Source organism: Phascolarctos cinereus, unplaced genomic scaffold (assembly GCF_003287225.1).
Source record: "Phascolarctos cinereus isolate Bilbo 61053 unplaced genomic scaffold, phaCin_HiC Scaffold_2;HRSCAF=192, whole genome shotgun sequence".
Taxonomy (NCBI): Eukaryota; Metazoa; Chordata; class Mammalia; order Diprotodontia; family Phascolarctidae; genus Phascolarctos; species Phascolarctos cinereus.
Genome location: NW_027555625.1, coordinates 62,719,648 through 62,746,201, shown reverse-complemented (window position 1 = coordinate 62,746,201; position 26,554 = coordinate 62,719,648). Strand labels below are relative to the sequence as shown.

General features: G+C 39.7%; 1 protein-coding gene across 8 annotated transcripts in view; it reads left to right on the top strand.

The window, feature by feature from the left end:
- Positions 1-267: 267 nt before the first annotated feature.
- The window catches only part of CES3 (carboxylesterase 3), a 66,238-nt gene continuing 39,951 nt past the window's right edge, over positions 268-26,554 (top strand). The window contains exon 1 of one of the 8 annotated variants that reach the window (XM_020989414.2): positions 268-576. Coding sequence is in view for 1 of the 8 variants with exons in the window: in XM_020989410.1 (XP_020845069.1) it covers positions 23,857-23,915 (59 nt within the window). In the remaining 7 variants the exon portion in view is untranslated. Of the gene's footprint in view, positions 577-933; positions 1,042-1,435; positions 1,513-2,856; positions 2,878-7,033; positions 7,199-7,267; positions 7,375-23,841; positions 23,916-26,554 lie in introns of those variants that run through there. The other 7 variants (XM_020989411.2, XM_078149440.1, XM_020989415.2 and 4 more) reach the window with 7 other exon arrangements.

Genomic DNA, 26,554 nt, shown 5'->3' with positions numbered 1-26,554 from the left:
GTGAGAAAGCTTTCTCTTGTTGCAGAGCATTCTCTCATCAAGACAGAGGGAGAGGGGTGTCCTTGGCCAGCCCAAGGACTCTTCCTCCTGCCAGACTGCAAAGATCCATCCCCCTCCCTGTCCAATATACTCCCTGTACTTTCCCATCCATAGCCCCCAAAGACACCTGCACCTTTGGATTACCTCATCAGTGTTCCTGGCATTTCTTTCCCATGTTCTTTTCCATATAAACCCTAGCTCGACCCCTGATCGGGGCTGCTTGATTTGGATGTGCATACCCCTTGCAGATGCGCACTAATAAATTCACATTTTAAATTACATCTGGGTCTCGCTTGCTGATTTCTCAGTACAACATTTTGGAGGCCCCAGCGAGATAGAAGCAAACCGTGTCACTGAAGAGACCCACCTGGAGAGGACATCAGCCTCGGGAGGGGGGAATTGTTCTGTTCTGACTTTTAGGGGAGCCGGCCCCTGAAGATGTTCCAGGGCCCCAGAACTCAGGACTAGGAGAAGCCTCCCTCCCCAACTCCAACTGTACCTCATTTCAGCCCTGGTGGATCTGGTAACCCTCCAGAGGTAAATGTCTGCAGACCTGTTTTCTGGTGGGGAACAAGTGTCGGATGTGGCAGAGTGCTTAGCGCCTTAATCCCCCGGGAACCCCCAGATGTCAGGACTATGCCCGTATCTGGTTCCTGGTTTCTGTCTTAGTTGTTTTGGTCTATTCGTTTATATGTGTAGAGATTTTGTTTTTAAGAGATTCTGTTTTGCAATCATCTGCCTGAAGGCACCTCTGTTTCATACTGAAAGGCAGGTGTCAGACTGGATTGCAGACAGTTTTCTCCAGGGCAGTTCCTCTGATTTCCATTGGGAGGATGTGTTTGTGTTCAGGCTTTTATTGTTTGTCTGTGTCTGTGTTCTGAAATAATGGGGGGGAGGGGTACGTCTAGTACATCATTTCTCTCCCTTTTGGGTTATTTGCAGTCAGACAGCTGCAGCAGGACTCTGAAAAGTTGCCTTCTTTCTCCCCCTCTCCATCCCCAGGTAACAGCAGCTTCAAAGGAGTGCGTGGATGGGAGAGGGAAAGAGAGAAGAATACTTTATTATTTAGGTTATATGGTTGGTAGAGGGCAAGTTGGGAAGGATCTGTGAAGTGTCAGGTCAGAATTAGAAAGGAATGAGATATGTACGGGTTTTAAGGGGATTTTAAATCATTAGAAAGAAAGGCAAGGAAGTTTAAGCGTGTAGGAGAGAGGAGTGTGTGTAGAAAATTTGAAGGGAATATGGTTTAGTTGCATGGTGTGACTGGAGGTTTTGAAAGTGAGAAGGCTTTGGGACTTTTGCATGAGTAATACTTTCTCTCTCTCTGCATTCTAACTCTGGCCAAGTTTGAGCGTGGAGACAAAGAGAAAAGTTCTTGTGTAGCAGAACACAGACAACTGGTATATGTGCTGAGGACTGTGGCTTGCTGGGTTTAATTAATGTTTCCCCACCAGCCTCAACTCATCCAAATTGGTAAAATTTTGTGGATGTTTTCAATTTCAGAACTTGTTACACTGTTTTGCACTTAAGTACATTGAAGAAAACTCAGACGACTGGATTGTTTTGAGTGCATAGTAAGGGCAGTTTGAGGAGAGATGGAGGGAATTATGTCCACCCACCTTTCAGGCTAGATTCCCGGGTGGGTTCTTTTAAAGATTGGTCATTATGGGAAAGAAAAAGCAATCAGAATACTGGTCCAGTACATTTCTAAGCTTAACAAGGGTACTGCATTTGGGAATATATTTTTGTCTACCCCTCCAAAACTAAATAAATAAGTAGGGGAAAAGGAATGGGTTAGAATAAACTTCAAAGTTTTATTTGCTTTTAAGAGGAAGTTTCACCTATAATTTTATTCGAATCTGTGTAAACGTTTCCTGTGTTGTGAAATTCCTAAGTAAATGAGAATCCTTGAGATAAAAACTGAGTAAATTTTTAAAGGTTTGATAATATTTGTTATTGTGATAATGTTCTTCACGCATTATAAAAATTGAATTTTTTTTCTCCGTTTTTGACAACTTTGTGATGTCTAGGAATTCTGTAACAACTAGGAATTTAGTTTGTTATGGTACTTTGGGAAGTTATTTATGTTACTTGAGGACATTTTACATCAACTCAGTTTTAATGAATTCCATTTTTAAAGGTTTATTTTTACTTTAAGGTAGAAAGCAAAGATATCTATCACTTCAAAAATTTCTAACAAATGTTCTTCATAAAAGTTTAGTGATTATTCTTCTTAACAGGATAAATTTTAATCTGTTTTTAAAGAAGGGCTTGTAGCTAAAAACATTTGACTATCACTTCTGAAAGTTATAAGACTGTTACCTAAGTTATTTGAAGTTACTGTTTTAATGTTACAACCTAGAATTGTTAATTGATTGCTGTGGGAAAAGGAGGGAATTGTGTAAAAGCCTTATCCAGATTGGTTCTGCCCATTCAAAACAGTCCTACTTGGGATAAAGAAGTAGGCAGGCAGGGGCACCAGGATTAGACCCTCTCTGCGGTATAAGGCAATTTCCCTTACTTTGTAAACTTGACCCGGTCCCTGAAAAAAAAAAAATCTGTGTGAGCAAGGTCATCTGCTCTGAGGAAAAAAAAAAAAACTTGTTTGGAGTTTCTAACAATGAACTTGGCTTGCTGAGAAGTTACAAGTTTATGTATGGTAGATAGAAATGATTTCTAATGATTGGCTTTTACACCAGGACAAGTTTAAATTTAAGTGTTAAGTGCAATCTCTTATGTATGTGAGTCCTGGTAAATCTTTATTGCTTATTGCAACTCCATGGGAATATATGAACTGTATCTGGCTTTCAGCTACGTTAGTGAAGCTTGCTGTTTGAGGTAAAAGGCTCTTGGGACTATAACTAATTTTGTTTTGAGTTTAAATATGGGTATCTGAAAGAAATGCCTCAAGCTACTAATGGATAGAGATCTGCATCTGGGAAAAAGCTGTGAGGACAATCTTAGCCTCAATCTAGGATGGGATCCTCCTGGCTCAGTTTCCCCATTGTGTTCCTTTGAGAAGGAATGTTTCCCACCTGACTATTCCTGAGTCTGGCTATGATGTGGAATTGATATTGCATGGTTGGAGAACTGTAACTGTTACCTGAATTCAAACAGAGCTCAGGATTTTCTATCCTGTCATATTTGGATGTCACATGTTCCTGACTTTTTCCTTTTATAGTAGATTTCTCTGATCAGAGCAAGTGGTCAGTAAAAAATATTAGCACAATATAAGTATGTGAGATCTTGCTGTTTTGATCTGAATTTGTGGTTATCCCATGGCCTAAGTATACAATCAGTGTTTGAATTTATCATATGTAAAAGATTCAATTTCTGAAAGTATAATTAGAGAAGAATAAACAAGCTTGTGAACAAGGACATAAATTCATCAACTTGTGAGGGTGAAACTAGTAACCTCTTTGTTTGTTTAAGGAACAGGATTCCAGCATAGTTATGTCAGTGAAGAGTAGTAAGGGCTCTTTTGTGTTAAATTAATGGGAAGTCTAATATTATTTTTAATCTGGAATTAGAACATGTATAGAAATTTATACAAACTTCTGGAGACTCACCTCAAGATGTTCCCATTGTTTAAAGGGATTATGAGAGCAGTAGTATTTGTCTGTGGTCAGTCTCTTACTGTTACCAATTTGAGATTAAATTCTTATTATCTAGGGTATGTGATTGTGTGGGACAGAAATTTACTATTGTTTTGAGCTTTGATTACCAGGATAATTGTCTGAGTTGTTATGCAGCCAATAGTAGAATGGCATGTGCTGCAGGCTGATAACTGATAAAGGTGGAAGTCTGTGCCTGGGAAGACTTTTGAGGACCACCTTGGACACAGCCTAGGTAGGATCTTCCTGACTCTATTTCCCAATTGTGCTATTTCCTTTCTGAACAGGAAAATCCCTACCTGATTTATCCCAAGCCCTGCTCTTAACATCCAGTGACTGCATGATTGCCTATCAGATATGACTCATGCCTGGAATCAAATAGAGCTAATGAAGTTCTTTCCTTCTGATATGATATATGACCCTGTCCCTCTGGAACATCTCTGTGTTGCCATAATAGGATGCAAGTACATTCATGTCCAAATAATAATAATATAGGGATAACATCCTCCTAAGGAGGAAATGTTTACACACAATAATAAGACAAAAGTATAATGTGATAGATGTCTAATTAAATAGGATAGCAAATTTTGAGAAAAGCAACAGGATTAGACTGATATGATTGGCTTCCAAGATGTATCTGTCATGGCAATCCAAGCTTTAAGCATGTTTAGGTAGGAAGATCACAGTTTTGGATTTTTATGCTAAGCCAGAGAAGCAGAGCTCCCTTTTTGAAATGCCTATGAATTAAACCAATTGTACATGAGCAAGGAGCTTAATGTTAGTTAATATAGGTAATACCGATTGTATTCATTTGTATGGTTCATGTCTGAGGTTTTCTTTGTTATCTTGATTACATGTAAATCTCTCTTTTCCAAACTAGTCTATTGTGAGCTCTCTGATTAGTTTAATCTGTACCTGACTTAATGTAATGATGCACTTTTGCGAATTATGAGAAAACTTTGTTGTATTGTTTGAACCTAGTCCTGTGTGACTGGGAAAACTGAACCATCTCTATGTGTCTTTAACTAAAGACTTATGAGGGATTCTGTAATACTTAGGAATTCAGTTTCCTTCATACTACTCTGGAATTTGTGTTATTTAAGAACTTTTGCACCAATTTAGTGAGGTTTTATGAACAAGAGTGGAAATGCATGCAAGCTTTTTAGGGCTCATTTTGGAAATGTTCCTTAGGCAATGTGGGGTTATGTAACATCTAAAAACTTCTCCTTACTCTCCTGTCTGTAATAGTACTGTGGTTGTTCCACAATCCTCCTCCTCTTTTTATTCAGCGCCATCCGGCACTTGGTGGGCCTGTCTGGATGGGATCACACAGTGTGTCTCCACTGCGGTGTTCCTAAAAGAATCTGAGCTTCTATGTATATTAGTCTCCATTATCCCCAGGGTCTCACTTCTTCAGGGCCCAGAGGGTTGGGAGTACTTCACTCATGAAGGCAGTGTGTCCTACCGAAGCAAGCGAGCCATTCCCTTCCTCATCCCTATCCTCGTGGGGTTGGGGTTAGTGGGATCAACTGCTGTGCGTACCACTGCCCTAGTCCAAGGAGAAGCCAGTTACCAGGAACTTAGTGCTCAGATCGATGTAGACCTCAATCATCTGGAGCACTCTATACCCCGACTGGAGAGACAGGTCAACTCCTTGGCAGAGATGGTTCTGCAGAACCGGAGGGGTCTGGACTTATTGTTTCTCAGGCAAGGTGGCCTTTGTGCTGCCCTAGGGGAGACCTGCTGTTTCTATGCCTATAACTCAGGTGTAGTTCAGGAGAGCCTTTCCTAGTACAGAAAAATATGGCAGACAGGCAAAGGGAACAAGAAAGGAACGAAAATTGGTACCACAGCCTGTTTCGGACTTCCCTGTGGTTAACCACTCTTATTTCTGCCTTGGCCGGCCTCTCCTCCTCCTTACTATGGCCCTAATTCTTGGCCCTTGTCTAGTTAATCAACTCCTTGACTTTGTTAAATCCCGTATTAATTCAGTTAAATTACTGTTAGTCAGAGATCCCCGCTATCAGCCCCTGGCATCCACCTCCTTTGCACCCTATAATGATGCAGCCCCCGCCACATCAAGGGTTTGATGTGGTACACAAAAGAAATGGGGAATGTAACGCAGAACATTATTTTGCCGTTTAGGTAGTAGAGCCCTTTAAGCCATGGAAAGCAAAAGTTGGTGCTTAAGCTTGCCCCAGACCTCTTTCCTCCTAAATCTAAACAATAGTGAAATGTACTCTTGCATAGCTCAGCATAGCCCATACCTCCAACGCAAATGGATAAGAAAGCTTGCAATGTAATTGCTTTAGATAATTATGTTTATACCAGAGACCAGGACACCCGGTCTGGTTTGTGTGATCTCTGACCCATAATAATGGGGTGCTTGGGTGCTTGTGCTTGTACTTGTGCCCCAGTTTCTCCCTAGTCTCAGAAACACTATCTCTGACAACCATTCCCCAGCCCAAGGACACTGTGCCTAGAAGTTATTCATGCATGGGCCTCAGCATGACCCTTGTCTCTCTCCCTGGTACAGCTACACAGAGCTGGGCTGCTCAGGCCCCAGCCCTCAGATCATGTCTCTGGAAGCCTCCCAATTCCTCAGTAAGTTCCTGTGTTGTGAGAAAGCTTTCCCTTGTTGCAGAGCATTCTCTCATCAAGACAGAGGGAGAGGGGTGTCCTTGACCAGCCCAAGAACTCTTCCTCTTGCCAGACTCCAAAGAACTATACCTCTGTCATCTCCCTCCCTGTCCAGTATACTCCCTGTACTTTCCCATCCATAGCCCCCAAAGACACCTGCACCTTTGGATTACCTCATCAGTGTTCCTGGCATTTCTTTCCCATGCTCTTTTCCATATAAACCCTAGCTTGACCCCTGATCGGGGCTGCTTGATTTGGATGTGCATACCCCTTGCAGCCGCGCGCTAATAAATCTACATTTTAAATTACGTCTGGGTCTCATTCACTGATTTCTCGGTACAACAATTAAACCCATGGAAGGTCACCAAGTGAGAGAATGTAGAGAGAAAGAAGAGGGCCCAGGATATGACCATGCTGGAGTCAGCTCAAACCTGGTCCTGGGAGTTAACTTTTCAGTGTAAGAATTCACACCTCAGAGACCACTACAAATCAGAGCTTGATTTATTGTTCTGTTGATTTACTAGACTTAAGAAAGTGATATAAAAAATATTAACAATGCTGATTAGACTTAAAAGTATAACATGGGTATTTTGGTGGGGGGGAGGGGGAAACCAGTTGTTAAACATTTACCAGCATACCAGTGGCCCAGGATAAAGCCTGCCCACTGTTAGTGACTGTTTGTGACCAGTTTGAATGCCAAAGATCAATATGAACATTTCTACCAGTCAATATTGCTATAGTGCTGCCAAATTTCTCACATGAAAAGTTCTAGCAGTAATTGTTCAGGACTAGGTAATACAGAATGTACCAGCAGATCAATATTTATATACAGAAAGGGTCAGTCAAGCAAGCAATAAATGAAGTTCGCAAAACTCCACCAATGAAACTGACTTGTACCTTACAAGGTAAGGTATAAAACAATATACATATAATTTATCTTAGAGCACAGTCCCAATTCCAAGTACAAAACCCCTCCCCGGGCTTCTTATCTTCTCTGGGCTTCCATGCTGGGCTGGTAGCAACATCCTGCCTGGAATCTGGGCTGCAATGTCTTTCTCTGTGGCTCCAACTCCTGGAGAAGGTAGGAATCACTTTGGGACTCTATGAAGGGGATGGTGCGGGCAGGGCGAGGGGAAGGCGAGATGTCCCACTCCCTCCTTTCTCTGGATTTGCTTTATGATCCCCATGCTACGACACAGCAGTGGTCTTTACTCTCTGGGCACAGCAGGAAAAACAAAAGTGTGTGCTATTTTGGTGATTTGATTTTTGGCCTTCTTTTTAATCAGATTAGTTAAAAGTTTGTCAATTTTATCAATCTCTTCGAAGAACAAGCTGCTGATGATATTTATAATTTCCGTGAGTTTCTTGGTTTCTAGTTGGTCTGTTTTTCCTCTACTTTTTGTCATCTAACCCTTTGTGCTTATCTTAGGCTCTCAAAATCTTTTTCACCTCTGTTGGGTAAAATTATCTTGCTTAATGCTGATTGGTTGTTGTAATTAGAATGTAAGAACCTATAGCATCAGGAATTACATGTAATCAAAGATGTCAGATTGTTTAGGCCAAAAAGTTTCCAAACCACCTTCTTTGGAGGTGAAGAAAGAGAATGCTTTCCCCCCACCTACCCCCATCCCTACCTCACCTTTACCCCTAGAGAGGTTTTGCTCTACAAAGGTGTCACCACACTGATAGCAGTGATGATTTACCTGGGCTGGTGTGAGGGTGATGGTGCTTGTGTATATGTGTGTGTGTTTGTGTGTCTGTGTGTCTGTGTGTCTTTGTGATCCAAGCCCTTCAAGTGGTCTGGATGGAAGTCTTCACAGAGCAGAAGGAAAAAAACCTTTCTCTATACTGAGTGCTAGTAACCAGGGGTGCGGAACCTCTGGGTAGCCTCAAGGCTACATGGGGCCTTCTAGGTCCTTGGGTGCAGCCTTTTGACCGAGTCCAAGTTTTACCAAAAATAAAAAGTCCTCTTATTGTGGAGATTTGTTCTGTGAAGTTTGGATTCAGGACCTAAAGGGCCATGTTTAGCCTTAAGGCCACAAGTTCCCTACTCCTGTAAGCTATTTGGTAATTCTCCCAGTCTGATGACACTTGACTAATAATAGTCCACATTAATCCTGAAAGCAGGATTGAGGGCAGCTTACATTTCTTACCAGTATGTTTCCATTCTCACAACATCTTTCTCACCTGAACTCCTATCACATTTCTCTATTTCATATATAAAATCGTGGAATGGAATTGTGAAAAGGAGAGCACCTTAGAAGTGAGATTAGAATTGCACAGAGAAGTGTTAAAGAGGGTGAGTTGTTATTCAGTTGTTACAGTTGTATCTGACTCTTCGTGACTCCATTGGGGGTTTTCTTGGCAAAGATACTCGAGTGGTTTGCTATTTCCTTCTCCTGAGGAAACAGGGTCACCACACTAGTACATGTCTCCAGCCACATTTGAACTCAAGTCTTCTTGATTCCAGGCCCAGCACACCATGCCACTTAGCTGGAAAGAAGGTAAACTAGAGACCAAATTTAATCTCATCTGTATCAATGAAATTTGGTGAAATGGGATACATGATTGCCATATGTCCATGGAAGAGGATCTTTTACTCATAGAATCACAGAATCTCAGTGTTGGAAAAGGTCATCTGATCCAACCTGTATCTGAACAGTGGTGCCTTCAAGCAGTTGACAGTTTAACAGGGTTACCAGACAGCAATGCAGACAATTCAGCCTTACAGAAAGGGTGCATTTGAAAGGAGCAAAGAAGAATGGGAAGTATAAGGTGACACCATATTTGGTGTTCACCACTGTCATGATTTGGTCAGGTTCGGGTACTTACCCCCATGGAATGGCCTCTCCCTTCCTTGGTCCTAATCAATGTCATAAGCCAGCAGGGCTGGCGGGGGCCTTGTGGTCACTCACTCCCACACAGACACCACCCCATGGTCAGCTTTCCACCTTTACTCTAGCACATTCACTCTAGCCTCCCACAATCACTGACCTCCCTTCTCTGTTACTGTCAGCATATTTTCTCCTGTCACACTCACTCTCTACTCATACTACTATTTCCTCTCATCACCGACCCAGTTACTCTGACCACAGAAGCTGCCTGTTCTCTCTGCTCCTTTTTATCCCACATGAAGGCAGCCATCTGTCCATCTCTACCTCCTGACACTTGTATAATTGACTCAAAGTCTACCTTGACATTCAGCTACATGTGAGAGAATCAATAATTATAACAGTAGCTCACATTTAATCTGGTTCCTTGAAGGCTGGCCAAGCACTTTACAGACATTATCTCAGCAACTCTGTAAGTATTATACTCATTTTACAGAGAAGGAAAATGAGGCTCACTGGGGTGAAGTGATTTGCCAGTGATCACATTGCTCCTAAGTGTATAAGGGCAAGTTCAAACTTAGTTCTTCTTGATCTTTGTATATATCTCCATTTACCTGTTGACTACCCATTAGGCTGTGAATTCCTTGAGGGTGGGGAATTTTTGGCCTTTCTTTGCATCCCCAGCACTTAGCACAGTGCCTGACACATAGTAAGCACTTAATAAATGCTTTTTGACTGACTATAATTTCATCAACTCAGCTGGAGGAAAATTAATTGATCAGGGGTTCCCTGCTCAAGCATCCCTCCCCTCCCCAGCCCCAAATATCCTAATTCAGTCAAAGGATATTTGTATTGTTGTACCGAGAAATCAGCGAGTGAGACCCAGATGTGATTTAAAATGTGGATTTATTAGCGCGCGGCTGCAAGGGGTATGCACATCCAAATCAAGCAGCCCCGATCAGGGGTCAAGCTAGGGTATATATGGAAAACAGCATGAGAAAGAAATGCCAGGAACACTGATGAGGTAATCCAAAGGTGCAGGTGTCTTTGGGGGCTATGGATGGGAAAGTACAGGGAGTATATTGGACAGGGAGGGAGATGACAGAGGTATGGATCATTGGAGTCTGGCAGGAGGAAGAGTCCTTGGGCTGGCCAAGGATGCCCCTTTCCCTCTGTATTGATGAGAGAATGCTCTGCAACAAGGGAAAGCTTTCTCACAACACAGGAACTTACTGAGGAATTGGGAGGCTTCTAGAGACATGATCTGAGGGCTGGGACCTGAGCAGCCCAGCTCTGTGTAGCTGTACCAGGGAGAGAGATAAGGGTCATGCTGAGGCCCATGCATGAATAACTGCTAGGTACAGTGTCCTTGGGCTGGGGAGTGGTTGTCAGAGATAGTGTTTCTGAGACTAGGGAGAAATTGGGGCACAAGTACAAGCACAAGCACCCAAGCACCCCATTATTACGGGTCAGAGATCATACAAACCAGACCGGGTGTCCTGGCCTCTGGTATAAACATAATTATCTAAAGCAATTATATTGCAAGCTTTCTTATCCATTTGCATTGGAGGTATGGGCTATGCTGAGCTATGCAAGAGTACATTTCACTATTGTTTAGATTTAGGAGGAAAGAGGTCTGGGGCAAGCTTAAGCACCAACTTTTGCTTTCCATGGCTTAAAGGGCTCTACTACCTAAATGGCAAAATAATGTTCTGCATTGCAGTATGTCCTGGTCCCCAGCTCCTTCCCCATTCTGATTGCCCTCCGGCAGCTGTCAGATGAAATATCTGTAATGATCTCAACTGGATTAGATTTTGGGACTGAGACCCTGGTAAATTTCCTTGCTCTACCACAATGCTGCTCCCTGGGTTTATGCAACATAAGCCTGTGCCTTCCTTTGTCAGAAACCTGTCCTCCTGGCCCTTGTTGAAGGAGTGAGGAAAGCATAGAGGGTCTTAATTAGTAACTAAGCTAGTTAATTAGTAACTAAACAGGTTTATCTCAAGGGAGGTAAAATTACAAATTTCTCTGTTAGGTAAGAGGGACAGAACTTCATTAGCATGCCAACTGGAAGACTCCCAAACCATCAAATATCCTTAATGATTTGGTGTCAAGTCATTAAAGAACAGGGGTCTGTAAACTGGCGTATTGGACTCTTTCAAGTGGAAAATTAAGCTAAATATATCTATAGAATTAGCCCAACTTCATCATTTTTCAGATGAGAAAAATTAAGGCCGGAAAAGTTCAGGGATTTGCTTATGATCACACAGGGGGTAAATAAAATAACTGAGTCCCCTGGTGTTCTAAATCTAGCACTCCCTTGTTTTCACCATGTTGGTCATACTAAAGAAATGGGGGGAAATTCTCCACCTGAATTCCCTCCTTTCTCCCACTGTTCCCAGATATTAGTTTTTTGGGGGTAACCTCTCCAAGGTATTCTGGCTAATTACATTTTCTGGTTTACTGAAAACTAACCAGTAGAGTGAGATAATTTAATTCAATCTATCTTTAAGGTCTGAGGCTTATGGCTAACTGGTGTATACATATATATATATATATATATATATATATATATATATATATATATATATATATATATATATATATATATATATATATATATATATATATATATATATTGATTTATGGAATACTTACAGGGTGCCTCCTATATTAGCTCACATTCCTATGTGTTGTTGTTCTCATTGAATCATTTCAGTTATGTCTGACTCTGTGTTTTGGTGGGAAGAAGGGTTTTGGGCAAAGATATTGGAGTGGTTTGTCATTTTCTTCTCCGGCTTATTTTACAGGTGAGGAAACTGAGGCAAACAGGGGTTTAGTGACTTACCCAGGGTGACACACCTAGTAATTATCTGAGGCCAAATTTGAACTCAGATCTTCCTGACTCCAGACCCACTCAGTTATCTAGCTGCTCTGCACGTTCATTTAGCACTTAAGAATTATAAGAGCTTTTATAAGGGAAGCTCTTGGTAAACTTAAAAACCTTTAGCAATACTAGCATAAGGTCAAAAATCTCAAGGGAAATAATGACAAAAACTGGGAAGGAAAGGGGCCATGCAGTACCAAGTCTCAGCCTTTGCTAGTTATTATATTTAATATAATTAATGTACTTGTATTGCTTCTTATGAAGCAGTAATTATCAAAACTATTTGGTAATGGTTAAAAAAAGGAAAATTGATTGGTGGAACAGATTAGGTACACAAGATCCAGAAGGAAATGAACATGTAAGTGTAATGTTCAATAAATTCAAGGACCTCAACCACTGAGGTAAGGACTCGTTATTCTGTAAAAGCTCCTAGGAAAAATGTAGAAAACAATCTGGTAGAAATTAGATGTAGACCAATATCTCACACCATAATCTACAGTAAGATCCAAGTGGATCCATGATTCATGAACTACATAAAGGGTTACATCACAAATTAGAAGAATAAGAAAGGAGATACCTTTCATAAGTATGGACATATGAAGAGTTCTTGACCAAACAAAGGTTAGAGATGATTACAGGAGATTAACAATTTTTATGGTGTGAAATTGAAATTCTTGCATAAACAAAATCAATATAATTAAAATTAGAAGAGAACCAAATAATCAGGGAAAAATTTGCAGAAAACATCTTTAATAAAGATCTGATAACCAATATATAGCCACTTCCTCTACCAAATGATTTAGAGAAGCCGAGAAGAAACTGTTAGATTGGAGAGAAATCTTAGTTTGCTTTTATCCATTGACCAGAAGGAATCTTGTCATAAGGTGCCAATGTTACTGTCTCCTTATCTTGAAGGAGAAGTCTCATGAGAAGCAAGGTGTGTGTAGGCATGAAGGTAAACTCAGACATCCTGTACTTGAGTTTTGAGAGAGAATGGAGTAGGTGTGGAGGCAGATGGGGCAGCTGGCATGTCAGCAGCTCCTAGTCACCCCCACTGCTTCCTCTAGCCACCCCCAGCAGGGGTTCACCCTGACACCAAGGTGAGTGGCCCATCTAGGCAGACCAGTTATTATTGAACTTTCCAATCAGGAGAACTGATGATACCAAACAAAAATTTGCCTGCCCTTCTTTCCTTCTCTTCCAGCCCAAGACAAAAGATGTCAAATCCAAAGTTGTAAGGCTTATCTAAAGCTTGTTTACATTTCTTTTGAATTAGCATTTAAAGCTGACAACAGAAGAAAATGTGGTTATTCACAGTCTTTCTGATTTGCTCAGGATAGATTAAAGTGAGGGCTGGTGACTGTTGAGAGAGAGACAGAGACATCGAAACAGAGAAAGAGCAGAGAGAGACAGAGACAGAGAGATGGACAGAGACAGACAGAAAAAGAGAAAAAGGAAAGTGAGGGAAAGAAAAAGGGAGGGAAGGAGGTAGAGAGAGTGAAAAGGGAGTTAGAGAAAGGAAGAGATGGCCTCAGACCAAACATAGCTAGCTGTGTGACCCTGGGCAAGTCACTTAACCCCAATTGCCTGGAAAAAAAAAGAGAGAAAGAGAGAAAGAAAGGAAGAGATGAAAGGAGAATGAGAGGGAGGAAGGGAGGGACAGAGAGAGGGAGAGAGATGGACAGGGAGACAGACAGAGACAGTGAGAGACAGAGACAGAGAGAATAAGTGAGAGAAAATAGATTCTGTATTGGGAATTACTGGCAGCCTTCTAGCTGGGAGTTTTAAAGTGATATGAAAAAGAATCTCACTGATTTATATTCCATAACTTCCCAAAGTAGGGATAAAAGAGTAAATTTAGTTTTCTCCTTGGCAAAGTTGAACCTGGCAGTGATTTCTGTCTTGTGGGAAGTTTTGATGAGCTGTTTCAGTAGTTGACATATTATTCCCCATTCTTCTCCTCTACATATTCAAGGAGACCTTTTCACAGGTGTAACTGTATAGTTACCAAAAGTCATTCAACTCTGTACTTGGAGCCATTATAACAGTACTAACTAGACATATGCCTCAAAGAGGAAAAGGACCCATCTGTACAAAAATATTCATAGCAATACTTTTTGTTATAGCAAAGAACTGGAAACCAACAGGATACCCATCAACTAGGTGCAGGGGTGCGGAGCCTACAGCTTCAAGGCTACAAGTGGCCTTCTAGGTCCTTGGGTATGCCCTTTAGACTGAGTCCAAGTTTTGCGGAAAAAATTATTTTTATTAAGGGGATTTGTTATGTGAAGTTTGGAGTCAGTCAAAGGGCCACACTGGAGGACCTAGAGTGATCCATGAGACCTTGAGGCCACAGGTTCCCCACCCCTGCTAGGAAATGGTTGAAAAATTAAAGTATGTAAATGCAATGGAATATCATTGAACCATACAAACTAATAAAAGGGAAGAATTTAGAGACATTTGAGGGAAATTTCATGAACTAATGCAAAGTGAAGTAAGCAAAACCAGAACAGTTTATATAATAACCACAACACTGTAAAGATAAACCATTTTGTAAGACTTAAGAATTCTGATCAACATAATGCTCAGTAACATTTTTAGAGGATTGCCAAAGCATGCCATCTATTTCCTGACAGAGGTAAAGGGCATGGCCACTGCTTTGATTTGTTTTCCTTAACTAAGTTAATTTGTTACAAGGGAGTTTTGTGGGGTGGAGAATTAGGCAAGAGAGGGTAACTTTATAATCACTATGGCAGAAAGAAAGAAAGAAAAAGAAAGAAAGAGGGAGAGAGAAAGAAAGAGAGAGAGAGAAAGAAAGAAATAAAGACAGAAAGAAAGAAAGAAAGACAGAAAGAAAGAAAGAAATAAAGACAGAAAGAAAGAAAGAAAGAAAGAAAGACAGAAAGAAAGAAAGAAATAAAGAAAGAAAGAAAGAAGAAAGAAGAAAGAAAGAAAGAAAGAAGAAAGAAAGAAAGAAAGAAAGAAAGAAAGAAAGAAAGAAAGAAAGAAAAGAGGTTTATAAGAATGCACAAAAGAACCCAGAAGAGAGAAGAAGGAAGCTTGGAGGGAGACAGGCAAGCAGGATAACTTTGGAAGCAATACTAAATATGTTATGTACTTTTAAAAAATAAGCTATATATAATAGTGATTCATAGCTTCATATTTAATCCTCTTTTTGTTCTTTTTATATGGAAATGTTCGGTTTCATTAAATTTGGTCAAGTTCACAATAGTTAAAAATACAATTTTCAAAGCAAGAGGAAACTAGCCTTGGCAAGCAAGAGTCAAGATGCAGAAAAGAGCAGATCCAAGGGGAAGAGCATGAGGACTCCATGAAGAGAGAAGGATCTTGGGTGTTAGTAGTACAGTAGTGAAATTGCCTCAGACAAATGTAGTCCATTTGTGTGCTTCACTATTCCTGTACTCTGACTGTTTGTCCATTGTTTGTGTTAGGCACCTGGGTAGTATAGTGGATAGAGCATTGGACTTAGAGTCAGGAAGACCTATGTTCAAATTCTGCCTCAAACACTTACTAATTGTGTGACCCTGAGCAAGTCACTTAACCTCTTTGAGACTCAGTTTCCTCATCTGTAAAATGGAGATAACAGTATAGATAATTTTCACGAGGATCAAAGGAAAGTACCTATGTATAGAACTTTGCACATCTTAAAACACAATATAAATGCTTATAATCATTATAATTATCTTATTATTATTATTATTATTATTATAAGAATGTACCATGGGTTTATGGGGAAATGTTTCATAGGTACTGTTTTTTTGGAGTTTTTTTTTTTTTTTACAAGAATGAGACTTTAATCAATTTTAAGTGGAGTTTATAACACTAAGAGATAAAGGGTTAACAAACACAATAACCAATGGATATCTGATTGGTACGTGGCATTAATTATCCTGTACACACTGTATGGTGGTGGTTGTGTATCCTTAGTGCATCGCATTACACACAGAGCCACTGAGGCACAAGCACTGGAGGATCTCAAGAAGCTGAATCCGAGTAAGGCTGTTGAACAGACTGGACTTTTTTAGGACATATACTGTATAGGGAAACAGACTGAAAATGTGACCAGAAAGAGTTGAGGCCCCTTGGAAGCCCCTGCGTCAGGGCCCAGCTTCATCCCTTCCATCTGCATGCAGGGGACGCTCTAACAGTATTTAAAGGTGAATGAGGCACTTGGTGGCAACCGTCGTTAACATATCGCACATGCTTTCTAGAACTAAAACACGGACCTTGCACCCTGATTTAATTTTTTAAAGCTGAACCATGTGAGGCTGCTTGTAAACTCCACTGAGGCTTACAGCCCATGCCACAGCAAATCTTCTTTACGCTCTCTGTTCAACTGCCCTTTGAGAATGGTTGCAAAAAGAGTCCGGGGGAGGAGGGGGGAGGGATAGGAGGGGCTCCAGGTGCCTGGAGAGAGCCCAGCGGGGAACTCTGTGGAAAGGGATGGATACCTTCAAGTCATTTCAGACGTGGAAGCTGCTGCACATCCAGAAAGGTTAAGCATACAGTCCAGAAACTGAAAGAGATGAGCTGCAGAATACATCTCAGGCTACTTGTGAATACTGTCATAAAGTTTTCATAAGGACTCAAAAAAACCTTTCAGTCATAGTAATTCTTGTCAAGTTTTATGGGGATGGTAGCTGAAATAAAGTATAGGAGAGTATTATAATATATATATATAACATTATATATATAAAAAATTCCATTTTTCCATTTCCAATGACTACACCATAAAATGTAAGCAAGGCTTCTCAAAAATGCGGAAACATTCAGAATTGAAATCCTCATTCATACCTTCACATTCCAAAGGAAAAGGAAATAAGGTGCAAATGCCCATTAGAATATCATTGTACAGCTACTGTTTTTACTATTCCATTTTCATAATTACTCTTTTTTTGAGCTAATTATATCTACTGGCTGACTGTTAATGGGAAGCACAACGGGGGCTCATGAGCAATAGTTTTAATAATGCAGACTCAAAGAATTCTATAGAAATTAGGAGAGGGACCTACCCTCTGAGTACTCTACTCAAGAGTGGGAGTGGGAGTTGGGAAATAAACCAAAGGGGAAAGGAAAGGAGAAAAGGGGATAGGAGGGGAAGGAAGGAAGGAAGGAAGGAAGGAAGGAAGGAAGGAAGGAAGGAAGGAAGGAAGGAAGGAAGGAAGGAAGGAAGGAAGGAAGGAGGGAGGGAGGATGAGCAAAGGTAGAGGTTGCAGATCAACCTGTAATAGACACAGAACAAAGGCCTTTTCTTAACTTTTTTTAATTTTTATATTGCTAAATGCTTGTTAAATGTTTATAGTTTCTATAAAGGTTTTTACCCCTTAGTAGAAATAATTATTTATTTGTCTTTGTTGAAATCTGTTGTTTATGATTCAAAAATAAGTTTTAAGTAATTCATGATCTTCCAACCAATAGTAATGAAAATAAATATCAAAAGGAAAATAATCAATTTTAGGGTAAAAATTGGTTGAAAAAACAAAAGACAGAAACTGACTACCTAAAGTATATGTGATCTATGGAAAGGAGCTCTGGTTTGGGAGTTAGGAGGAGCCGGCTTCCAGCCTAGCTACTAATTTGCAATATGTTCTGTTAGGTCACCTTCCCTCTCCAGGCCTCAGTTTTTTTCATTTGTAAAATGGGGACAATAATGCCTTCCCTCCCTACCTCATAATGTTCATAAAATAACAATGTATCACAGACGCCCTTCCCCACTCTCCCACACCCCCTTCTCACTGGCAAGTCAGATCCCCAGGTATCAAATAGCTACTGCTACCCCCAGGATCCCAGGGGTAATTCTGAAGAGGTAGGCACGGTTTCTAATATTATTGTTCATGAGCCCTTATTTAGTGTGATTCTCTCTTGTTGACAGCTAACTAATATTGCCTCAACATCAATGAACTAGTTCACATCAATTAGCTTTTACAAAGGGATATTTCCTGAAAAGATGTAGAAAAGACTGAAATTAAATATCTCAAATTAGGATTAAACTGTCCTTTTACCTACCACATTGATCCCTTAAAATGGTGTTTACAAAACATTCCCCCTAACCAAGTTCCCTTTGCCATGGGACATAGACAACAGACAAGTTGTTTCCCTGCTTATGAGACATTGTTTCTGTTGCTGGGTTGAATTATTGCTGGCCGAGGTCAAGCAGATCACTCCTCAGGGGTGACTTCTCATTAGACTCAGTTACTATTGTTGGAAGCTCTGATTGATACTCTTCTGACCTTTCAAAGATCAGAAGGTCATAACCTGGTCCATCTCTGATACTCAGTTAAGATCAAGAAAATATAAACACAACAGAGACAAAAGAAATAAGGGTGCCATGCATTCACTAACACATGAGGATGCCCCCTACCAAGTAACTTATAGCAGCTTTTGCCTCACTCATCACCGGGATCAAGAGAGTTCATCTGCTCAAGCCTTTTGTATGCACACGAGCTCTGGCTCATCAGTGAGCTAAAAATCTTTACATCATCACACAGTAAGCCTACCGGAAAGTTAAGAGAATACCTGTGTATGCTCAAAAGTAGAGAGAGAAAGGACCCCTCCATTACATGTTACAGGAAGCAGATTCACCGACTTCTATGTGAGTCAGCAACAGAAAGACCATACCATGCATACTCTATAAACTGGGCCCTCATTGGCCAGTTCCCCCGTTATGACAGGATTTAGAGCTAGAAGCAATCTTAAAGGGCATCTAATCTAACTCTCTTATTTAACAGATGAAGAAACTGAGGCCCAGAGAGGTAAAATGATAGCCAAGCTCTTTGTAAACCCAAAGCATTATATGCATGCTAGCTATTCCTATTACTATTATCATTATTTTATTATTAAGCTATTTTTTAAAAATTATTTATTGTATTTTAAATTTGTAAAATAAAACAAGCATTTCCAAAACAGCAGAATAAAAAAAGATGATTGCACTTAAACCATTAAAAACTATTAAACTATTAAATGATAGAAAGAATATTTGGACCCAATTTTATAACTCTAAATCATGTGCTTGTTTACTACACCCAGTGTCATCCAAGGACTGTACAATTTCACAATCCAGGAGCTAACTACTGTTTGACCAGGGTTAATTCTTGGCAGTTTTCCAATGGATCTTGTACTCCAGAAAGAAAACTCCCAGAGAAAATACTGTTAATTAACATATGAATGAATCTGAAGGACAGCCTTCTCTTTGATGGGAAGGTAGCCCTAGCAAAGAAGAGTCAGACTACTTCGGTAACTCTGATTTCTTTTTTCTATGTCTACGCCCTTTCTCCCAAACCACAGCACCTCATGATGCCTCTGTCCTTTCTCTTTGCATTGTTATAGTCGTTGTGTCTTGTTTTCCTGGCTCTGCTTACTTCACTTTTCATCAGTTCATGAAAGCCTTTCCATAATTCTATATATTTGTTTTATTCATCGTTTAATAGTTATTATTTTTGTTCCCACAATTTGGCCCAATAAATAGGCATCTATTTTGTTTCTAATTCTTTGCTGCCACGAAATAATGATGCTATGAATTTTTTGGTGTATATATAGCCTTTCTTTTTGTCATTGACATCTTTGGAGTATGTGCCTAACTCTGCAATCTCTTAGTCAAAGGGCATAGACATTTTAGTTCTTTATTTGCAAAATTCCAAAGAGCCTTACAGAATGTGGCTGTAGTGCGCTAATGTGCCCATCGTTCTACAATCCATCCCGCATTGACTATTCCTATTTTTTTATATCTTTGCCATTTCTCTGGGTGTAAGGTGAAACTTCAGAGTTCAATTCTTTTCTTATTAGTGATTTGGAGAATTATTTCACATGGTTGTTAAGTGTTTGCAGTTGGGGGGAGGAATTGTTTATTCATATACTTTGGCCACTTATCTATTAGGGAATGGCTTTTACATAAATACATACATATATGCATATATATCTATATATCTTAGATATTAGCTTCTTATGAGAAATATTTGATATACAGATTTTTCCCTAGTTAACACTGCTTATCCGAGTGGCATTAATTTTGTTCGTGCAAAAGCTTTTCAATTTCCTGTGATCAAATTTATCTATTTTGTCTTTTAATCACTTCTTTTTTTGCTTGATAATTCACCTTCCATCCCTAGTTGTGAAAGGTATATGACCTACTCCTCTTCTAATTTTTTCTGGTATGTTCTTTAATGTTCAGTTCACATATTCAGTTTGAGTTTATTATAGAATGTGGTGTAAGATGTTTATTGAAAGCTAACTTCTGCCAGGCTTCTTTCTACTTTTCCAAGCAGTTCTTTTCAAATAGAGAGTTCTTCGTCAAACAGGTAATTGTGTTATTAAGTCCTCAATCAAAACTGATGGAATTATATAGGTTTATTATTCCTTGGCTGGCCATATCTTTGGTGGCCTTTGAAAAGCAGACTTAGCTACTCTAGAATTGTTTGAGAAAGGAGGAATTCTGGCAGTTGAGAAAAGAGCCAACTAAGCCAGATGAGGCCAGATCTTGAGAGGGAAAATCTTTTTGCCTTTTGCCTTACACCTCTTCTGGAATCCAGTTGAGAGAAGGGGGTGGGGGCCTGAGTTCTCTCTTTATCCATTGTCTAAAAGGCAGCAAAGTAAAGCAATCTACCTATTAAAAGTTATCACATCCAGAAACAAGCAGGTCCAGAGCATTCAGCTGCAGCGTTGAGTTGAAGGGCAAAGAGGAACAAATCCAACCTACTACAGCAAAACACACAGCAGATATTCTACACCTCAGAAGAGCAACATAAAGATACCATGAGAAGAAAAAAAAACATCTGGGCCCTCCAGCACCAGAGAGAAGGGAAAAGGCTGGCTGCCCAAGGTCACACAGGTAGTAAGGGTTATTAAGCTAGGATTCAAACTCAGATCCTTTGACTCCAATTCCAGGACTCGGTTTGGGAAGATTTAGTTTCTTAAAAACCAAAAAGGATCATTCCAAAATAGTCTTTATTTGTCTTTGCGTGTGTGATTTTTATTTTCTTTTTTCCCAAAGAGGAAAAAAGAAGTGTGTGGGAGCGGATGGGTGGGAACCAAAACATTTTGCTCCCATTTGGAGATGTGACTTAGACAAGGGGTCATATGCAAAGGCCTTGGGGTGTTTTGGTCATTGCATGGTCATTATGTATGCTCAGTGAAGCTTGGCTGCCAAAGACTTCAATGTGATTTTAGGCTGCATCAATAGAAATATTTTATTCCAAACACAGCAGGTAAATTTTTCATTGTCCTCTGCCTGAGGCAGACTCCTCAGTGCTATTGTGTAGAGATCTGGAGACCATATTATACAGAGAACACTGGGTTCTGACAAATATACAAAACCAGTTTCTCATCTCTGGAAGAGTGGCTGAGATGAGAAGATTCAAAACTAGCCAAAAGAAAGGAAAGGAACAAGCATTTAGTAAGCCAGGCACTGTGCTAACCACTTTACAAATGTTATTTCATTTGATCCTCACCACAACCCTGAGATGTTGTTGTGCTATTATTATCCTCATTTTACAGAAAGGGAAACTGTGGCAGGAGTGAAGTGGGTTGCCCAGGGTCACATAGCTGGTAAGTATCTGAGGCCAGATTTGAACTCATGTTTTCTTGACTCCTGGTGCAGCACTGTATCCACCATACCACCTAGCTGCCTCTAAGAATACTCAGAACTAATCAAAAGAATTAGCGATATTTAGTCTGGACAAGAGAAGATTTAGGGCAAACTTGATTCTAGTCTTTAAGTATTTGAAAGTCTGTCATGTGGAATAAATAATGTAATCCTAATATCTTTTTCTACTTGGCTTAAAAGGCAGAACTACAACCAACGGGTAGAGTTAGAGAGAAGTAAATATCAACTCATTATAGGAAAGACCTTGGAAACCAGAATGGTATAGTGGAAAGAGTACTGGTTCTGGAGTCAGAAGTCGTGGATTCAAATCCTGCCTCTAAAGTTTACTGCCTATGTTAGCTTGGGCAAGTCACTTCACCTTCCCGAGACTGGATTTTCTCATCTTTAAAATGAGGAGGTTAGATTAAGTGGCTTCTGAGTTCCCTTCCAGCTCTAGGTCAGTTATGATTTTAATCATTCTCATTGCCCTGTAACACAGTAGCTACTTCTGGAGGTAGAGTCCCTTGGTTCTGACATTGTTTCAGAAGAAATTAGATGACCACTTCTCTGGGATGTTATAGCAGAGATTCTTGCCCAGGTACAGACTGCAGGTCCCACCTGACTCTTTGATCCTGTGGCTCTCATATTCTTTCTGTTCCTATGTGATAGGTAGCAAAGGACTAATCCATACATAACTTGGATTGGGTGCTAGGTATGTGGTATGCCCCTACTTCCTAAACCTCCCAGAATCTACAGCAAGGTTAAAAACTATAGAAACTTGTCCTCTATAATAAAAAAAAAAAAAAGCAAGACCTAGCTATATCTCAAAGATCGTAAAAATGGGAAAACAACCCACGTGTACAAAAATATTTATAGCAGCTCTTTTGTGGTGGACAAGAATTGGAAACTGAGGGGATGGTTGAACAAGTTGTGGTATATGAATGTAAGAGAATACTATTGTGCTAAAAGAAATGACATGCAGGTGAATTTCAGAAAATCCTGGAAAGACTTACATGAACTAATGCTAAGTGAAGTGAGCAGAACCAGAAGAACATTGTACACAGTAACAGCAACATTGTGCTACGACTGACATAGATAGACTTGGCTCTTTGACAGACTTAACTCTTCTTAGTAATGCAAGGATTTAAGACAACTCTAAAAAACTCATGAAGGAAAATGCTATCCACACGCGGAAAAAGAACTATGGAGTCTGAAAGCAGATCGAAGCACACTATTTGCTCTCTTTTTTTTTGTTTGTTTGTTCTATTTTGTTTGTTCTTCTTTGTGGTTCCTCCCAATGGTTCTAATTCTTCTTCACAACATGATTAATGTGAAAATATGTTTGATATGAATGTATATGTACAGCCTATATCAGATTGCACACCATCTTTGAAGGGGGAAAGGGAGGGAGAGGGAGAAAATTTGGAACTCAAAGTCTAAAGGAAGTGAATGTTGAAAACTAAAAATTAATTAATTATTAAAGAAAAAAAAAAGCCAAGACCTAGGCTTGCAACCCTAGGGTACATTAACTATAAAACTGATATTGAGAAATGAAGGTGACATAAAAGCCAAAGATATTTATTATTTTTTAGATGAAAGGCAGTCAAGTCTAACAACCACCTCAAAAAGTAGCTCACAGCCTCATCCTGAACCTTTTTGTCCTTAGTGGGTGACATGCCCCATCACTGAGCAATGTGAGCAAGAAACTTTCAGCTTCCATAAAGTTCTAAACTTAGAGACCACACAGTCACTTCCCTGTTTCTTAAGGACAAGACATCTAAGCTGTGGGTTATCCCCTGGCTTCCTCTTTCCAAAATTAACATTCTTGGCCATTTCAAGGTTATCATCACTTTTCTGAGGAGGTCTATAATTCACTGTACAACCATGGAAAGATAATTCCATTTGAGAAGTTCTCAGTTTCCACATCTGTTAAATGGTCAGCGCAATATGGCGTAGTGGAAAAAGCCCTAGATTTGGAGTTCAAGTTCTGACTACCTAAGTGACGTTGGGCAACTCGCTGCTTCTCTTTGGTTTCGATTTTCTCCTCTGTAAAATGAGGGAGTAGGATTAGATGTCTTTCCAGCTCTAAATCTGTGATCCTATAAGTCCTACCTCCCAGGGCTGCCATGAGAAGGGTGCTTTGTAAACCTTAAAGCACTATAGAAATGTGAGCTATAATTATCTAAAAGCACAGGTTATAATCAGAGTACAGAGTAAGACTCAGTAGTGGGATGGAGAGGATGGAAGATGGAACTGTTGATTGCTGTGGACAAAGAAATATGGGGTACCCCTGGAGGTTTTATCTGGTAAGTGCCTGCTGAGACAATTCCCTTCTCCTGGTTGAGCCCCCATCACCATCCTGATAGAACCAGTGCAATCAGCATAGCTTTGTACCCAGAATTAAGCTTCTCAGATACAACAACCTGACAAAAGACAGAGAAACTACTTGATATAGTGGGAAGAAGGCATAAACTTGAGACCAAGAGACTTCACTCTTCCACTTCAGTGTTATATGACTCTAGGAAAGCTTCTTCCTTATGGCAAACCTATTTCCCCAACCAGAAAATGGAAGATTGGCCCTGATGATCTCTAAGGTATCTTCCATCTCTAACATTCTATATTCTAACCTTCTATTCTAAGGATTCTTTCAGTTCTAACATTTATATTTAATATTCTATTCTGTGGTCCTTTACAATTCTTATATTCTATGTTCCAATATTTTGTCCTATGATCTGTGATCCCACTAGTAAGTAGTTCGTCAGTCAATCAATTAACATTTATTAAGGATATACCATATGCAAAGCACTGTGCTAAGCACTGGGAGTACTAACAAAGGCAAAAAAAAAAATTCCCTGTTCTTTAGGACCTCACAGTCTAATGGAGGAGACTACATGAAAACAGCTACATGCTAGAACAAACACGTTATATGCAGGATAAATTGAAGATGGTCAACTGAGAGAAGGCACTAAAATTAAGAGAGATCAAGAAAGGCTTCACAAATAAACAAGAAAAGACCTTTAAGAGAAAAATAATGGTAAATTCGGTTGGCACTAAGAGATTTAATAAGAAAAATAATGGTCATCTAATGCAGGAAAACAAATCTTAGAAGCTTCTCACACAGAGGACAAATTCAAGGCTTAGGGTATGCATTCTGCCCAATGTTTATGTTTTTTGAAACTGAAAAGAGCAATTTGTTGATTTAATTAGCCTTTATTTTACTCTTCTTTACCTAACATATTGTTAGAATCATAAAGAGTCTTTTATGGTCTTCAACAAATAAAATAGGCACACATTCCTCAGGTAAAAATTTCATAAAATTTATACCTGCTTTGTTATATTTCTGTTTATCATATATTTATTTTATCATCACTGTTTACTTATAACAATTTTATAAGTTATTTGTTGAATTGACCAAACAGTCATTTTTTTTTTAAATTTGGAAATACTTCTGAACTAGATGTAGAGCCTGCCAGCCTAAGTGGCATGTAACCTTTGGAGAATTTATAATTCAGAATATATAAATAGAAGCATAATTCATGAATTAGCTAATTATCTTTTCTTGCCATGAATAGTAGTGTGGTAACCCACCAGAAAGAAAATCACAGAGGTGACACATGTACATGCAACCTTCAGTCCTTTGTAAATGTATCATCTTTTTTGAAGGTTATACAAATGTTACCCCTCTTTCAAGCTTCCATGTACCAAGCTCCCCAGGGGTAATGGGTTAGCAATCATGCCTGGGCAGAGGACAAGAGAACATGAAATGTAATGCTGTACAAAATTGGGGGACAGAAAGAGACAAACAGGAGGAGAGAACAAAGATTGTTTCAGGAGACCAGCTTCCATCACAGGCAAACAGGACACCAGCCATGAATGGAAGAGCAAGAGTGGACTTTTGACTTTGCTTGAAGGCTCAAGCAACTGAGTATATCTACTCTCTTCTCTCTCTTCTCAGATGGAAAATTTTCTCCTAAAGCTTTTTACTTGCTTTATGCTGATCTTTTATCGTGCAATAGTAGAAATTTTGGATTAAATTGCATTCATTTAAAGAATTTGATGGGTATCATTTTGATGAATATGACTGTAAATGCTGTCTGGGTGGGCCAAAGGGGAGGGAGAGGGAGAGGGAGAGGGAGCTGTAAGGGTGTTGGGTTTTTTTTCATATTTCATGAAATTTATGTACTGGGACCCCCACATCCTGGCTTGGTGGTCAAGAAGACCACCCAAGGGAATATTTGAAAAAGCCATTTATACTTTATATGTTTCATAGCTACTCCTAAAGGTAGAATCAAACAGAATCTGGGACTTTCTTTAATTAGGCATTTAGTATGTTGGCAACATTATGCCAAGCACTGGGGATGCAAAGAAAGGCAATCACAGTCTCTGCTCTCTAGGAGCTCACATTCCAAGGGGGGAGGGGCATGCAAACAATTGTGTATATACAAAATATAGACGAGAGAAACTGGAAGTGATTTCAGAGGGAAGGGCCTAGCTAGGATGAGGTAGGAGTAGGGCTGGTGTGGATTGGGAAAAGTTTCCAGCAGAAGGTAGAATTTGAGCTGTCTTTTTTTTTTAATTCAATTTTATTTTATTTTCAATTTTGAAATTCTCTCTCCCAACTCCCCTCCACCAACAATTGAGAAAGCAAGAAAAACAAAACCCATTTCAAATATGTATAGATAAGCAAAACAAATGCCTGGATCAGTCATGCCTAAAAAACATTATGCTTCAATCTGTGTTCTGAATCCATTGCTTCCTTATCTGGAGATGGGTGTTTCATGTTTCATCACAGTCCTCTGGAACTGGTCATTGTGTTGATCAGATGCCGTCTTTCAGAGTCATTTGCTTTACATTATCATAGTTATTGTATAAATTGCTTTCTTGAATCTGTTCGTTTCAGTTTGCATCAGTTCATACAAGTTTTTACAGGTTTCTCAGAAACCAT